Here is a 17,091-nt window from a genome sequence, read left to right as displayed (position 1 = left end):
ACACCCGGCCGATTTTTTGATTTATTGTAGAGATGAGGTCTCACCAAGTTGCCCAGGCGGATCTCAAACCCGCGGGCTCAGGCAGTCCACTCACCTCGGCCTCACAAAGTGCTGGGATTACAGGCTGAGCCACCGAGCCCGGCAATTTACCTTTTTCTATGAGTGTTACATGTATTATGTTGAATCGAGATTTTCAGTTTGGTCAGTCAATATCCTAATTAGCAAAACACTGTTAAGGGAAATAATTCTTACACTATGGAATTTCTCTACCTAAAGAGTTGCAAGTAGAAGCTGGGCTCGGTGGCTCAGCCTGTAATCCTGCGCTTTGGGAGACTGAAGTGAGTGGACTGCCTGAGCCCGCGGGTTCAAGACCCACCTGGGCAACTTGGCAAGACCTCATCTCTACAATAAATCAAAAAATTAGCCAGGCGTGGTAGCGCACGCCTGTAGTTCCAGCTACTCGGAAGGCTGAGGTGGAAGGATCACCGGAGCCCAGCAGTCAAGGCTGCGGTAGCTGGGAGCAGTCACTGCACTCCAGTCTGGGCGACAGTGAGACTCCAACTCAAAAAAAAAAGAGTTGCAAGTAGAACTTTGCAATAACAAATAGTGTCTGCATCATCCATATAGTTTAGAAGTCATTCATACAAGGTCAAGGAGCAACCCCAAAGAACAGCAAGGACAAGTTTAACACACGGCTTTTCCCCCGTCATGCATGCTGCTCACTCACACACATCTAAGTGGAGAGCTCTTTTTTTTTTTTTTTTTGAGTTGGAGTCTCACTCTGTCGCCCAGACTGGAGTGCAGTGGCCGCTCCCGGCCACCACAGCCTCAACATGCTGGGCTCTGGCGATCCTTCCGCCTCAGCCTTCCGAGTAGCCGGAATTACAGGCATGCGCTACCACGCCCGGCTGATTTTTTGATTTATTGTAGAGATGAGGTCTCGCTGCCCAGGCGGGTCTCGAACCCGTGGGCTCAGGCAATCCACTCACCTCAGCCTCTCAAAGGCGCGAGATTACAGGCTGAGCCACTGAGCCTGGCTAAGTGGAGATCTTTTTTTTTTTTTTTTTTGAGTTGTAGTCTCACTCTTGTCACCCAGACTGGAGTGCAGTGGCCATTCCCTGCCACTGCAGCCTTGACCTGCTGTGTTCCGGCAATCCTTCCGCCTCAGCATTCCAAGTAGCTGGAACTACAGGCGCGTGCTACCACATCCAGCTAATTTTGGATTTTATTGTAGAGATGAGGTCTCGCCAAATTGTCCAGGCGGGTCTCAAACCCGTGGGCTCAGGCAATCCACTCACCTCAGCCTCCCAAAGTGCTGGGATTACAGGCTGAGCCACCGAGCCCAGCTTAAGTGGAGATCTTTATGATGACCGCCAGTCAAAAATAGGGCTGGATTTGGAAGAATGTTTTCACCACCCAAATGTCAATGGCAGAAAGAAAGCAGAAGAATCTGCTCACATTACAGTGTAGCAGATGGCCAGAAGGTTCCAGAAAGATTTCTAGATGACTACTGAACTCTACCTATGACTATCTGCCCGGAATATGTGGAGCCCAAGGCTTTTCTCCCCATAGGCCACTAGCTCTGGCTAAGCAACTCAGAAACTTTTGTTTCACATATCAGAGGGACACTACACAGCATACATCTGCACAACTCCATTGGAAATGCCAAAACAATAGCTCCAGTGAAAATAAAAGCAAGCCATCCTGAAGTACAAAGGATATGGCAGCGAGAAAGGTAGCAGTCCCAAGTATTTTGATGCTTTAATAAGAGATATCTAGGCTGCTACTCTGAATCATTCTATGACAAACCATAACATCACATCTCCAAAAATATCTGCCAGTATAAGAAGAAACACTTCAATCTGAAACAACAGGAGTCGGAGAAAACAAACTTCAAACTATAAGGGGGTAATTCAGTCCTTCTCTGCTATGATTCGGCTGTCTCATTATATCACTTGGCAATTTTTCTTTCTGATGCTCGATGACTTTGCATCCCTTTTTCCCAGTTGCCTCAAATTACCTATAATTCTTTAATATTTCACACAGAATAAATCTGCTGGAGATTCAGAAACCAAAGACGCATCGGGGATTCCCCCAGCAGCACATTCCTTACCCACCTGTGGCTCTGTGTGAGTCGGAGAGGGGTGCTGATGCCTCAGCAAGAGCTGCCAGGGTGGCCAGCACTGAGGTGGTGGAATTTGAGAACTGTACTGTTGAGGCATGGGGGTCACCTAGTTCAGTAAAAAAGGCAAGTGAGGTCCAGTGTAAACAAGAAATGGAGGCAAACCACAAAAGGCTCATTAAATCAAGACTCAGCTTTTCACTCTAATGTCCTTAATCTTGTTCTTTGATCCAAACTGACATAAACCAATTATCATGGTGTTAAAACTCTTTTGAGGTTTAAAAAGTTTTCCTTTAAAGTAGACTAAATTAATATGCTTGGAACAGGACCACTGCATTCCCCTCATTTGATTATTCTCTCAGCACTGCCAGTGCTGAGCATTAGTAGCTAACAGGCCAAGAGTGCTACCCACACCCTCGACTGGCTGTGCAGGGCTCTACTTGGCAGCAGCAGCGAGCGTACAAGGCATGCTTCACCTGAGCTCAGCAGTGCTCAGGGAGTAGTCCCGCCTGGGCTCTCCTCAACTGTGCTTCCTCTGTTCACCAGCTAAGTGGGTGTGAAGAACAGGATTCACATCTAATGCAAGGACTGTTAAAAGTCTGAAGTTGACTGGACTCGGTGGCTCAGCCTGTAATTCCAGCACTTTGGGAGGCCAAGGCGAGTGGACTGCCTGAGCCTAGGGGTTTGAGACCAGCTTGGGCAACTTGGCAAGACCACATCTCTACAATACATCAAAAAAATTACTGGGCATGGTAGTGCATGCTTGTAGTTGCAGGTACTTGGAAGGCTGAAGTGGAAGGATTGCCTGAGCCCAGCAGGTAGAGGCTACGGTGGCTGGGAGTGTGCCACTGCAATTCAGTCTGGGTGACAGAGTGAGATTCTAACTAAAAAAAAAAGTCTGAGCCAGGCTCGGTGGCTCACCCTGTAATCCCACGCTTTGGGAGGCTGAGGTGAGTGGATTGCCTGAGTCTGCGGGTTCGAGATCCACCTGGGAAACTTGGTGAGACCTCATCTCTACAATAAATCAGAAAATTAGCTGGGTGTGGTAACACACGCCTGTAGTTCCAGTTACTTGGAATGCTGAAGCAGAAGGATCGCTTGAGCCCAGCAGGTCGAGGCTGTGGTGGCCGGGAGTGTGCCACTGTACTCCAATCTGGGCGACAGAGTGAGACTCCAACTCAAAAAAAATAAAAATAAAAGTCTGAAGTTTCGGCCAGGTGCAATGGCTTATACCTATATTCCCAGCACTTTGGGAGGTCAAGGCAGGAGGATTGCTTGAGCCCAAGAGTTTGCGAGCAGCCTATGCAACATAGAGGAACCTCATTTCTGCAAAAAATTAAAAACTTAGCCAGACATGGTGGTGTGCGCCTGTAGTCTCAGCTACTTGGTAGGCTAAGGTGGGAGGACTGTCTGAGCCCAGAGGGTCTAGCCTATGGTGAACCATGATGATGCCATTGTACTTCCTCCTGGGTGACAGAATGACACCGACTAAAAAAAAAAAAAGTAGCCAGGCATGGTGGCTCACGCCTGCAATCCCAGCACTTTGGGAGGCAGTGGTGACAGAACTGCCTGAGCCCATGGGTTCAAGACCAGCCTGGGCAATTTGGTGAGACCTTGTCTCTACAATAAATAAAAAAAAAAATTAGTCAGGTGTGGTGGCACATGCCTGTGGTTCCAACTACCTGGAAGACTGAGGTGGAAGGATAGCCTGAGCCCAGCAGAACGAGGTTGCAGTGGCCGTGAGCATGGCACTGCACTCCAGCCTAGGCGACAGAGTGAGACTCCAACTCAACAAAACAAAACAAAACACAATAAATCAAAAAAGAAATTAGCTAGGTGTGGTGGCACACAACTGTAGTTCCAGCTACGTGGAAGGCTGAAGCGGAAGAATCACCCGAGCCCAGCGGGTCGAGTCTGTGGTGGCCGTAAGCATGCCACTGCAATCCAGCCTGGATGACAGAATGAAACTCTGACTCAAAAAAATAAAATTAAGTAAATAAATAAATAAATGCCTGAAGTTTCATCTATTGAATGTGAAAGGGTAGGACAACAGATTACTGCTCAAAACAATAACTAGGTACTAGAGCTACTTTGTGATGGCCTTTTCCTCTTGTGTCTGTGTGCTGTGCTCACAGCTAAATTGTAAGAGGGAAGTACATTAGATCTGGCCACAGGCATGCCTGATCGTATGAGCCAAAAGTACTATTGTACTTGCAGATGTTTTCTTGTGGGAGAAAAAGGTAGCACTCAACAATTTTGCACAAATCTAACTTTTATAAAATGAACTGTATTTCCCTATGTCTTTCACTGTAGTTTCAGAGATACTTATTGTTCCAGTTGCGAATGGATTACCTCTCAGCTCCAAACCCACCCTTGTCTGCCTTGCCTTGTAAGGCTGCAGCTAGACCCTCTGTATATTTCTTGTTGGCTGGATGAGATTAAACTTTATAGAGAAGTAGTGGCTGTTCCCTATGCTGGATACCCCTGTATTCTTTAGAGTTCTCCTCACCCCTCAGTAGTTAACCCACTATTCCTGGTTAAAAGGAATGGTGTATACACTATATGTATGAGTTTATAAATCATAAACTGGAAATTATATATAAATGTATATAGTTAAATGATACAAATCACCTTGGAGTTTGTCTTCTGATTTGATTCTGACTGATACAATTATCTTCTTTGTAAATGTACTCTTAATTTTTAAGTTTTCCCACTACCCAGATTCTTTCTCGCATTTCTTCCATCAAGAAGTCAATTATCTGTAAGATACTCAAGGAAAACTCCTGTTTAACACTCCTTACAGAAAAGCCTTCACAGAGCAAAGGATCCTTTTCTAATGTGATTAATCCAGGGAATCTAACTAGTTTATAAAACAAATTTCAGCAAACTTTCCTTAAAAAGATGAATTACAAGCCGGGCTCGGTAGCTCAGCCTGTAATCCCGCGCCTTTGGGAGGCTGAGGTGAGTGGATTGCCTGAGCCCGCGGGTTCGAGACCTGCCTGGGCAGCGAGACCTCATCTCTACAATAAATCAAAAAATCAGCCGGGCATGGTAGCGCATGCCTGTAATTCCGGCTACTTGGAAGACTGAGGCGGAAGGGTCGCCGGAGCCCAGCAGGTCGAGGCTGCGGTGGCCGGGAGCGGGCCACTGCACTCCAGTCTGGGCGACAGAGTGAGACTCCAACTCAAAAAAAAAAAAAAAAAAAGATGAATTACAGCTGGGCTTGGTGGCTCAGCCTGTAATCCCACCCCTTGGGAGGCTAAGGTGAGTGGATTGTCTGAGCCCGCGGGTTCAAGACCCACCTGGGCAACTTGGCAAGACCTCATCTCTACAATAAATCAAAAAATTAGCCGGGTGTGGTAGCACGTGCCTGTAGTTTCAGCTACTGGGAAGGCTGAGGCAGAAGGATTGCCGGAGCCCACCAGGTCAAGGTTGCGGTGACCAGGAGCGGCCACTGCACTCCAGTCTAGGCGACAGAGTGAGACTCTAACTCAAAAAAAAAAAAAGATGAATTACTTGTGCAGTAGTACTCCTTAAGCTGTGAACCATATTAATTAAAGCTTCTGGAGGATGACTGTGGGAGTAAGGATGAAGATGGAGCTAATGATGGTATTCCTATTTTATTTATTTTTTCCTTTTTTTCCCCTCTACACATATACTCAGGGGCCAGTTTTATTCTAATGCTTTCATAAAATACCCAAGGAGCCAAATGGTCAGAGTAGAACACCATGCCCGACCTCCAGGAGCCAATGTCTACCAAATGACTCCATGCAGAGCAACATTCAGCTCTAGCCTATTCACAGATTTTTCTGCTTAGTTTATGCTTTTCTCATCATTCAGCCTTTCATACCAAATGCTTATATAAGAACTCACAAATCCACCTAAAATGAAACAAAGAATATGAATTTTTTTTTTTGAGTCAGGGTCTCTCTGTGGCCCCAGCTGAAGAACAGTGATTTGACCACCACTCACAGCAGCCTCAACCTCCTGGGCTCAGGCAATCCTCCCACCTCAGCCCCAAGCAGCTGGAGTCACAGGTGCCTACTACCACTCTCAGCTAATTTTTTGATTTATTGTCGAGATGAGGTCTCGCCAAATTGCCCGGGCTGTTTTTGAACGCAGGCAGTCCTTTTGCCTCTGCCTCCTAAAGCGCTGGGATTGCAGGTGTAAGCCACCGTGCCCGGCCCCAACTTATTTTTTTACTTATTGTAGGGACCAGGTCTCGCCAAGTTGTCCAGGCTAGTCTCAAACCCCTAGACTCAGGCAATCCTCTCACCTCCACCTCTCAAACTGCTGGAATTACAGGGGTGCGCTACCGCGCCCAGCTTGTCCCAATTCTTAAAACTATTACTAGATGATGGGAAACAAGAAGCCCACTCATCATTCCAGGAAATAAAATCCTTTAATCCAGTTGGATAACACACAGCCTGAATTTGTCTTAAAAATGTTCTCTTTTCTTTTAACTGTACTGGTGATTAAGCACTGGATGGGCCAATCAGCTAAAGGGAGATAGCCAGGTAGAACTGCTTCCTGAATAAAATGACATTGGGGAGGTCAGCTTCATTTAGTGATAGTTTAGCAATTTCGATTTGCAGTTGTCAACAGAGAGAAGATAAAAAGAAGAGTAGGTCTGCCAAAAGCTACATGACAAACACAATACTAGACCACAAGAACCAAGGCAAGGAAGTTCTGTCCTGAATGTGTTAGGCTTTGCTTATCATTCCAGATCAGGGTCAGGAGAATTTCAGTAGCTAGACTAAAAGATGCAACTCTAGCTCCTTCTGCATGTTTGTGAACATACAACTTTGTTGGCTACTAATGATTTTTAGATTATAAAAGCACTTATTTTAATAAGTGTGACCTGAGCCACTACAAATGCAAGAGATTGTGACTGTTCTGATCACATGTATACGTATATTTAAGCTAAATTTTTTACATCACCCGGTTGAAAGCAAAATGTTTTTAAATAACTGCTGATAGCCTACAAAATAACGATCACTACTGCCCCCTTGTGGGCATGTCAGGGTCAACCTGCACAGAGAAGTGACATTTTCATTTAATAGTTATTACTGAAGCCCTACTATAAAATGGACCCTGAAAAACAAAATATCAAAGTCTCACAGCAATCTCATAAGATAAGTATTATTACATCCCAAATTTTTTTCCGCTTTGTTGTTTTTCTAGTTTGTTTGGGGGTATGTGTTACATCCCAATTTTACAGATAAGTAAACAAGGCTTAGAGAAGTAAGTAGTTTTCCCAAGGTCAAGCAGCTAGTCAATCAATAATTATTTAAGGCTAGACACAGTAGCTCATGCTTGTAATGCCAGCATTCTGGGAGGCCAATGTGGGAGGATTGTTTGAGGCCAGTTTTTTTTTAATTGGAATCTCATTCTTGTCACCCAGGCTGGAGTGCAGTGGCACGCTCACAGCCACTGCAGCCTCAACCTGCTGGGCTTAGGCAATCCTTCTACCTCAGCCTTCCGAGTAGCTAGAACTACATGCCTGGCTAGTTTTTTGTGACTTATTGTAGAGACAAAGTCTCACCAAGTTGCCTAGGCTGCTCTTGAACTCTCAAACAAACCTCTTGCCTCGGCCTCTGAAAGTGCCAGGATCACCGGAGGCCAGGAGTTTGAGACCAGCCTAGACAACATGGCAAGACCTTGTCTTACAAAAAATAAAGAAAAAATTAGCCTAGTGTGGTGGGCACACGCGTAGTCACAGCTACTCACCAGGCTGAGGCGGAAGGGCTTCCGGAACCCAGGAGGTGGAGGCTACAGTGAGCTGTGATCATGCCACTGTACTCCAGGCTGGGACAGAGTGAGATTCCAACTCAAAAAAATTATTATTATTACTTGAACACAATTCTGATTTTAAAAAGTATATAAATAATAAAGCAAAAGCCGGGCTCGGTGGCTCAGCCTATAATCCCAGTGCTTTGGGAGGCTGAGGTGAGTGGACTGCCTGAGCCTGCAGGTTTGAGACCCCCCTGGGCAGGTGAGACCTCATCTCTACAATAAATTTTTTAAAAAACTAGCCGGGAGTGGTAGCACGCGCCTGTAGTTCCAGCTACTGGAAGACTGAGGCGGAAGGATCGCTGAAGCCCAGCAGGTCGAGGCTGTGGTGGCCGGGAGTGGCCACTGCACTGCAGTCTGGGTGACTGAGTGAGACTCCAACTCAAAAAAATAAAATAAAATAAAAAATAAAGCAGTAAAATAAATAAACAATAAAGCAGTAACAAACATAAGTGGCTGTTAGAGTACTGATGTAAAAGAGGTAAATTTGATCATCTGAATATAGTATAAGTGTTAATTTATTCTAGGGAGGATATGGAAAAAGAAAATAGCAGAGAAAAGTACTTGGTGTCAGGGTCTCACTCTGTTGCCCAGGCTAGAGTATAGTAGCACGATCATCACTCACCGCAGCCTCCAACTCCTGGCTCAGGTGATCCACCTGCTTCAGCCTTCCAAGTAGCTGGGACTACAGGCACATGCCACCATGCCAGGCTAATTTTTTGACTTTTTGTAGAGACGAGGTCTCACTATGTTGCCCAGGCTTGTCTCAACTCCTAGGTTCGAGCATTTATCCCCAAGTGCTGAGATTGCAAGCGTGAGTCACCCTGCCCAACCTTCTTATTGCTTTAGAATATGAACATTTATCTATTTCCCGTAGTAGTACTATATTGAGGCATCCTCATATTTTTTACATTTGGGCCAGGCATAACTTTCAATAGATTAATCTATAGTACATTTTATCTTTTTGTTTTTTAGAGATCATATGATTATGTCACTGCATTCCAGTCTTGAACTCCTAGGATCAAGTAATCATCAGCTTCCTGAGTAGCTGAGACTACAGGCTCATGTAACCATGCCTGGCTAATTTTTTTATTTTTATTTTTTGTATAGATGGAGTCTCACTAAGTTGCCCAGACTAGTCTTGAACTCCTTGGCCTCTCAAAGCGCTGGGATTACAGGCATAAACCACCACACTGGGCCCAGAATGTTTAAATTTATTTATTTATTTATTTTTTAGTTGGAGTCTCACTCTGTCGCCCATACTGGAGTGCAGTGGCCGCTCCCGGCCACCACAGCCTTGTCCTACTGGGCTCCGGAGATCCTTCCGCCTCAGCCTTCCAAATAGCTGGAACTACAGGTGTGCACCACCACACCTAGCTAATTTTTTGATTTATTATAGAGATGAGGTCTCGCCAAGTTGCCCAGGTGGGTCTCGAACTAGCGGGCTCAGGCAATCCACTCACTTCAGCCTCACAAGGCGTGGGATTACAGCCTGAGCCACTGAGCCCGGCCAGAATGTTTTACTTTAAACACAACTGGCTGGACGCAGTGGCTCAGCCCGTAGTCCCAGCACTTTGCAAGGCAGAGGTGATAGGACTGCCTGAGCCCGGGGGTTCGAGACCAGCTTGGGCAACTTGGTAAGACCTCCTCTCTACAATAAATCACAAAAACTAGCCAGGCGTGGTGGCGTGCATCTGTAGTTCCAGTTACTTGGAAGGCTGAGGTGGAAGGATTGCCTGAGCCCAGCAGGTCAAGGCTGCGGTGGCCGTGAGCATGCCACTGTATTCCAGCCTGGGCAACAAGAGTGGGACTCCAACTCAAAAAAAAATTAATAATTTAAAAAACCACAATAAATATTCATGTATAACCCCTACCCCTATGCATGATCTTCCCTTCTCCCAGCAAGAAAAAGTACCTTGGCTTTAAAATCTATTACAAATCTCTTCAAGGAAATATTTTAATAAAGGAGTGGGTATCAGACAGGTTATCTGTTCATCTCTAAGAAAACCTGGGGTTCTGTTCTCTTCTTTTTTTTGAGTAGGAGTCTCGCTCTGTCGCCCAGGTTGGAGTGTGGTGCGACACTCATGGCCATTGCAGCCTTGACCAGCTGGGCTCAGGTGATCCTTCCATCTCAGCCTTCCAAGTAGCTGGAACTACAGGTGCGCGCTACCATGCCCGGCTAGTTTTTGATTTATTGTAGAGATGAGGTGTCACCAAGTGGCCCAGGCTGGTCTCGAACTCCTGGACTCAGACAATCCTCTCGCCTCTGTCTCCCAAAGGTCTGGGATTACAGACAGGAGCCACCATGTCTGGCTTCTGTTCATTTTTAAGTCTAAAATAAATGACATGTTATTAGAACATTACCTGAGGTTGTTTTGGTGTTGGTTGAAGAAACAAGGCCAGCAAGGTTAACAACCTCTCCCGACGTGAAGATGAATGGAGCAGCCATGGTCACAGGGTTAGTCACAGGGTTGGCTCTCTCAGGATTAGCATTCACCTGATTCTGCATTGCTTCCTACCACACAAGGCAGGATATTTCAATGTCAGAACTTATTAACTTTGGTTATACAGTTACTGAACAGCACACTCTCTACCCTGACTCTAGTGCTCTATCAAGCAGAACTAGTTTCGGCACACAGTGTCCCAAGGAGCTGAGAGTTCTCATGACGACTGCCTTTTTTTTTTTCAAACAAGGGAAACAGAGTTGTTAGGTTTCTTTCCCAAGCTTGTTTCTACTTCAGAAAAGCAAAGGTGCATTATTTGCAAAAACTTCTAGAAAATGCATTTAAACTTTCTGGATCTTATTTTTATTTATTTTAAAAATGAGAAGAAAAAAAGAAAGAAAGAAAAATGAGGAAGTTGGCCTGAATAGTCTAATTGTGTGACCAATGATCTCCAAGTCAGTGTGTTAGCAGGAGATCCCTGCAGAGTATGTGTAGGGAACACTATTCTCCAGAGTTCTGTCCAACACTTGTTCCATTCTGGTACTGAAGAAGTTCCTAAGAGAATATATCCCGAGCAAATAAATTAGTGTCAGACTTTAAAGTCTAGCTCTGTATGCTGCACTTTTGCTTCTAGCGATATCTGCTCAATTTTGGTAAAAAGATACTTACCGTTATTTTATTTTATTACTTGTAGACACAGCTTTTTTTTTTTTGAGTCAGTGTCTCACTCTGTTGCCCAGACTGGAGTGCAGTGGCATGCTCAGGGCCATGGCAGCCTCAACCTGCTGGCTCAGGCGATCCTTCTGCCTGAACCTTCCAAGTAGCTGGAACCACAGGTGTGTGCCACCATATCCAGCTAATCTTTTGATTTATCATAGAGATGAGGTCTTGCCAAGTTGCCCAGGCTGGTCTCGAACCCTTGGGCTCAGGCAATCCTCTCACCTCCACCTGCTGGGATTACAGGTGTGAGCCACCACGCCCAGCTAGAACCAGTTTTCTATAAACATAGTCGCTACTAAGAAAGTCCAGTTATGAAAGGGCTCTAAACAAAGAATTGAAACTTGAAGAAGATGATCAGGTTATAACCATCTGTCAGAAAAAACTGAAAATGCAGCAGAGATGGCCATTTTTCATATATAATTATCCTCTTGACTAAGAGCTTCAATTGAAACAAATTATTAGCTGGGTACAGTGCCTCACACCTATAATCCAAACACTCTGGGAAGCCAAGGCAGGAAGAGCTAGAGCTGGGCTCTTGGAGTTGCTAGAGCCCAAGAGTTCGAGACCAGCCTGGGTAAAATAGCAAGACATCATCTCTAAGAAAAATTTTTAAAAATTAGCTAGGTGTGGTGGAGTCCACCTGTAATCCCAGCTATTCGGGAAGCTAAAGTGGAAGAATCACCTGAGCCCAGGACATTGAGGCCACTGTGAGCTAAATCCTTTCTTGAATCTGCCCTTTCTTCTGTCCTTCACTATCACTTCCTTAGTTTAAATTCTCATTGGCTCTTGCCTGTCATAATGAAAGTCACATTATTTAGCATTAAGTGACCTCTGTCCAATGTGTGTGCCATACTCCAAACAATAATCGTTCTAAAACAAATCTAATCATATCAGTCCTCTAAGAGCATCTGCTGGAAACTCATGTGCTGGCCCACATAAGAGTTCAAACCCCTTCACATGCCACATAACACCCCTATGTTCAGAACCAAGCCTAACTCTCGAGCTGGGTTAGTGTCTGCCATTCCCAAACTCCACTTTCTTTTTTTTTTTTTTTTAAGTAGGAGTCTCACTCTGTCACCCAGACTGGAGTGCAATGGCCGCTTCCGGCCACCACAGCCTCAACCTGCTGGGCTCCGGCGATCCTTCCACCTCAGCCTTCCAAGTAGCTGGACCTACAGGCGTGCACTACCACGCTTGGCTGATTTTTTGATTTATTGTAGAGATGAGGTCTCACCAAGTTGCCCAGGCGGGTCTCGAACCCGTGGGCTCAGGCAAGCCACTCACTTCAGCCTCCCAAGGTGCGGGATTACAGGCTGAACCACCGAGGCTGGCTCCAAACTCCACTTTCTTCGCTCACTCTCTATTCACAAAATTACTTACTCTTTCCTCTATGTTCTTTCATACCTCTGTGCCTTTGATTTGCTTTTTCTAGCCTAGATTATAGTTTTCTCAATTCTTTGCTTACTTCTTCAACACTTAGTTTCAGTTCCACACACACTTGAATCTTTCCCTTCAGCAGCATTAATAGTCCTTCTGCGCTCCCATAGCACTTGCTAGCTATCTGTTGATCACATAGTACTGGAAAGCTTTATTTCCTGTCTTTACTTTGATCATGCTGTCAACCCTCTGAGGGAAGAGGCATGCCCTATTAATTTTTTTATCCCCCATTCTATTGTCCCCTGATACACAGTGCTGGCTTAAAAATTACTGGATGAGCCGGGCTCGGTGGCTCAGCCTGTAAACCCGCGCCTTTGGGAGGCTGAGGTGAGTGGATTGCCTGAGTCCGCGGGTTCGAGACCCGCCTAGGCAGCGAGACCTCATCTCCACAATAAATAAAAAAAAATCAGCCGGGCGTGGTGGCTCATGCCTGTAATTCCGGTTACTTGGAAGGCTGAGGCGGAAGGATCGCCGGAGCCCAGCAGGTCGAGGCTGCGGTGGCCGGGAGCGGCCACTGCACTCCAGTCTGGGCGACAGAGTGAGATTCCAACTCAAAAAAAAAAAAAAATTACTGGATGAAATCATAACAAATAATTTTTAATTCTGAGATGGTTTGATCACCCAATATGCTTTAGAGCCACATAGATGCTCCCCAACTCTTTTTTGACTTTATCATGGTGTGAAAGAAATTCAGCCTATGATGGGGTTACATCTAGAAAAACTCATTGTAAATTGACCCAGATATAATGTCATCATAAATAGAGGAGCATCTGTGTACTCTCACATCAGTTGATGTACACCCAGAAAACTTAAAGTGGCCAGACACAGTAATCCCAACATTTTGGGAGGCCAAGGTAGAAGGACAGTTTGAGCCCAGGAGTTTGAGACTAGCTTAGGCAACATAGCAAGATCTCATCTCTACAAAAAAGTCAAAAAATTAGGCCAGGCATGGAGGCTCACGCCTATTAATCTCAGCACTTTCAGAAGGCGAGGTGAGAGGATTGCCTAAGCCCACGGGTTCGAGACCAACCTGGGCAACTTGGTGAGACCTTATCTCTACAATTAATCAAAAATTAGCCAGATGTGGTGGCGTATGCCTGTAGTTCCAGCTACTTGGAAGGCTGAGGCAGAAGGATCGCTGGAGCCCAGCAGGCCGAGACTGCGGTAGCCGGGAGTGTGCCACTGCACCCCAGTCTGGGCGAGAGAGTAAGACTCACTCAAAAAAAAAAAAAATTAGGCTGGTGTGGTGGCATACACCTGTAGTCCAAGTTATTCAAGAGGATGAGATTGGAGGATTGCTTGAGCCTTAGGAGTTTGAGAATGTGGTGAGTTGTGACTGTGCTACTGCATTCTAGCCTGGGCGACAGAGTGAGGCCCTGACTAAAAATAATAATAAAGAAAACATAAGGCCAGGCTCAGTGGCTCAGCCTATAATCCCAGCACTTTGGGAGGCGAAGGCAAGTGGACTGCCTGAGCCTGCAGGTTCAAAACCCACCCGGGCAACTTGGAGAGACCTCATCTCTACAATAAATAAAAAATTAGCCAGGTGTGGTAACACATGTCTATAGTTCCGGCTACTCGGAAGGCTGAGGTGGAAGGATCACCAGAGCCCAGCAGGTTGACGCTGAGGTGGCTGTGAGCGTGTTTGCCACTGCACTCCAGCCTGGGCGAAGAAGTGAGACTCCGACTCAAAAAACAAAACATAAAAGTAGCCAGGCACGGTGGCTCACATTTGTAATCCCAGCACTTTGGGAGGTAAAGGCGAGAGGATAGCCTGACCCCAGGGGTTCGAGACCAGCCTGGGCAACTTGGCAAGACCTCATCTCAACAATAAATAAAAAAATTATCCGGGCATGGTGGTGCACACCTGTAGTCCTAGCTACTTGGAAGGCTGAGGTGGAAGGATCACCTGAGACCAGTAGGTTGAGGCTGCGGTGGTTGTGAGTTTGCCACTGCACTCCAGCCTGAGCAACAGAGTGAAACTTGACTCAAAATAAATAAATAAAAAAGTACCTTTTAGTATAGTCCCAAGTCAAGTTTAATTGAAAAATAAATGTTCCTGAGGTTGGGCGCTGTGGATCACACCTGTAATCCCAGTACTTTGGAAGATGGAGGCGAGAGGATTGCCTAAGCCCAGGGTTCGAGACCAGCCCGGGTAACTGGCGAGACCTCGTATCTACAATAAATTTAAAAATTAGCCGGGCTCGGTGGCTCAGCCTGTAATCCCATGCTTTGGGAGGCCGAGGTAAGTGAATTGTCTGAGCCCGCGGGTTCAAGACCCGCTGGGGCAACTTGGCGAGACCTCATCTCTACAATAAATCAAAAAATTAGCCGGGTGTGGTAGCGCGCACCTGTAGTTCCAGCTACTTGGAAGGCTGAGGCGGAAGGATGGCCGGAACCCAGCAGGTCGAGGCTGCTGTGGCCGGAAGTGGCCACTACACTCCAGTCTGGGCGACAGAGTGAGACTCCAACTCAAAACATTAATTAATTAATTAATTAAATAAAAATTTATTGTATAGATGAGGTCTCCTCAAGTTTCCCAGGCTAGTCTCAAACCCGTGGGCTCAGGCAATCCTCTCACCTCAGCCTCTCAAAGTGCTGGGATTATAGGCATGAGCCACGTGCCCTGCCAAAAATTCTTTTCTTAAAGAAAGACCCTCAGCCAGGCTTGGTGGCTCAGTCTGTAATCCCGCACTTTGGGAGGCTGAGGTGAGTGAATTGCCTGAGCCCGTGGGTTCAAGACCTGCCTGGGAAACTTGGCGAGAACTTATCTCTACAATAAATCAAAAATCAGCCGGGCATGGTAGCACGCGCCTGTAGTTCCAGCTACTTGGAAGGCTGAGGCGAAGGGATCACTGGAGCCTAGCAGGTTGAGGCTGCAGTGGCTGGGAGCGGCCACTGCACTCCAGTCTGGGTGACAAAGTGAGACTCCAACTCAAAAAAAAAAAAAATTAGCTGGGTGTGGTGGTGTGTACCTGTGGTTCCAGCTACTTGGAAGGCTAAGGTGGAAGGATCACCTGAGCCCAGAAGGTTGAGGCTGTGGTGGCCATTTGTGTGCCACTGTACTCCAGCCTAGGTGACAAAGTGAGACTCCTAAACAAAAAAAAAAAAAAAAATGTTCCTGGGAAAAAAAAATCACTCTAAAGTCAAATAATTGTTTTTGTATTGGCTACGTTGTTCTTTTTTTTTTTTTTTTGAGTTGGAGTCTCGCTCTGTCGCCCAGACTGGAGCGCAGTGGCCGGTCCCAGTCACCGCAGCCTCGACCTACTGGGCTCCAGCGATCCTTCCGCCTCAGCCTTCTGAGTAGCCGGAATTACAGGCATGCGCTACCACGCCTGGCTGATAATTTTTTGATTTATTGTAGAGATGAGGTCTCGCCAAGTTGCCCAGGTGGGTCTCAAACCTGTGGGCTCAGACAATCCACTCACCTCAGCCTCCCAAGGCGCAGGATTACAGGCTGAGCCACCGAGCCCGGCTACAACATTGTTCTTAATCATCATGACTTCAGGGCTTCATAGAATTTTTTTTGTAAAAGGTACTAATGATGAGTACAAGATTGAGACATATTAGAAGTGCTACTTTAGCCGGGCTCGGTGGCTCAGCCTGTAATCCCGCGCCTTTGGGAGGTTGAGATGAGTGGATTGCCTGAGCCTGCGGGTTCGAGACCTGCCTGGGCAGAGAGACCTCATCTCTACAATAAATAATAAAAAAAAAATCAGCCTGGCGTGGTAGTGCGTGCCTGTAATTCCAGCTACTCGGAAAGCTGAGGTGGAAGGATCGCTGGAGCCCAGCAGGCGAGGCTGCGGTGGCCAGAAGCGGCCACTGCACTCCAGTCTGGGTGACCGAGTGAGACTCCAACTCAAAAAAACCCCCCAAAAAACACAAACAAACAAACAAAAAACAAACAAAACAAAATAAAAAAAGAAGTGCTACTTTGATAAGATAGGGAAAATCAGCTTTGACTCAACTCCCACCAAAAAATCCTTAAATTCCGTTGAAGTTTACTCTGGGAAGCAGCAAAAGAATCACACCTGGAGGATGACCAAAATCTCAGCGTTGTTTTTCTCCAGGGCTATGTCAAAAGCAGATTTATCAAATTTGCTGAAAGCATGAACATCAGCTCCGTATTTGATAAGTAACTCTACGACTTCTCGATGGTGGTGCTCCGTGGCCCAATGCAAAGCTGTCATCTTCAGCATGTCCTTGGCATTCACATCTGCACCATTCTGTCATAGAAAAGCAATTTTTTCTCAACAAACAGTGGTTACAGTAGCACAGGTGCAACATCCTGTCATCACAAACAGGATTTCCAGAGATTATACATACTCAAATTCAGATCACCTTTAAGGAATATCAAAGGGAAAACATTTATCGAATTCCCCTAAATGCTGGTAGACATAATGCTTTCAATCAATGGGTCCTCTAAGGACATCACTGGGAAATTAAACAGATGGGAGAGGAAGAGGGATAGAACAGATTTTTGCTGCATTTATTAACAGAGAGCCAAGTGCCTGAAAAAAAAATAGGCATAATTGCAGAGAACACCTGCAAAAAGGGAATGAAGAAAAATCAATA

General features: G+C 45.9%; 1 protein-coding gene across 1 annotated transcript in view; it reads right to left on the bottom strand.

The window, feature by feature from the left end:
• Nucleotides 1-16,742, bottom strand: part of GABPB2 (GA binding protein transcription factor beta subunit 2) — a gene marked incomplete at its 5' end in the record, with an annotated part of 30,402 nt that extends 13,660 nt beyond the window's left edge. The window contains 3 exons of the mRNA XM_008048372.2: nt 2,118-2,231; nt 10,280-10,430; nt 16,548-16,742. Of these exons, the coding sequence (XP_008046563.1) occupies nt 2,118-2,231; nt 10,280-10,430; nt 16,548-16,742 (460 nt within the window). The remainder of the gene's footprint in view (nt 1-2,117; nt 2,232-10,279; nt 10,431-16,547) is intronic.
• Between the last annotated feature and the right edge of the window lie 349 nt (nt 16,743-17,091).

The sequence above is a fragment of the Carlito syrichta genome, unplaced genomic scaffold, assembly GCF_000164805.1.
Source record: "Carlito syrichta isolate Samal-C Ts95f unplaced genomic scaffold, Tarsius_syrichta-2.0.1 Scaffold123379, whole genome shotgun sequence".
In the NCBI taxonomy this organism is placed as follows: Eukaryota; Metazoa; Chordata; class Mammalia; order Primates; family Tarsiidae; genus Carlito; species Carlito syrichta.
Note: the sequence above shows the minus strand (reverse complement) of the source record. Positions and strands in the feature narration are given on the sequence as shown.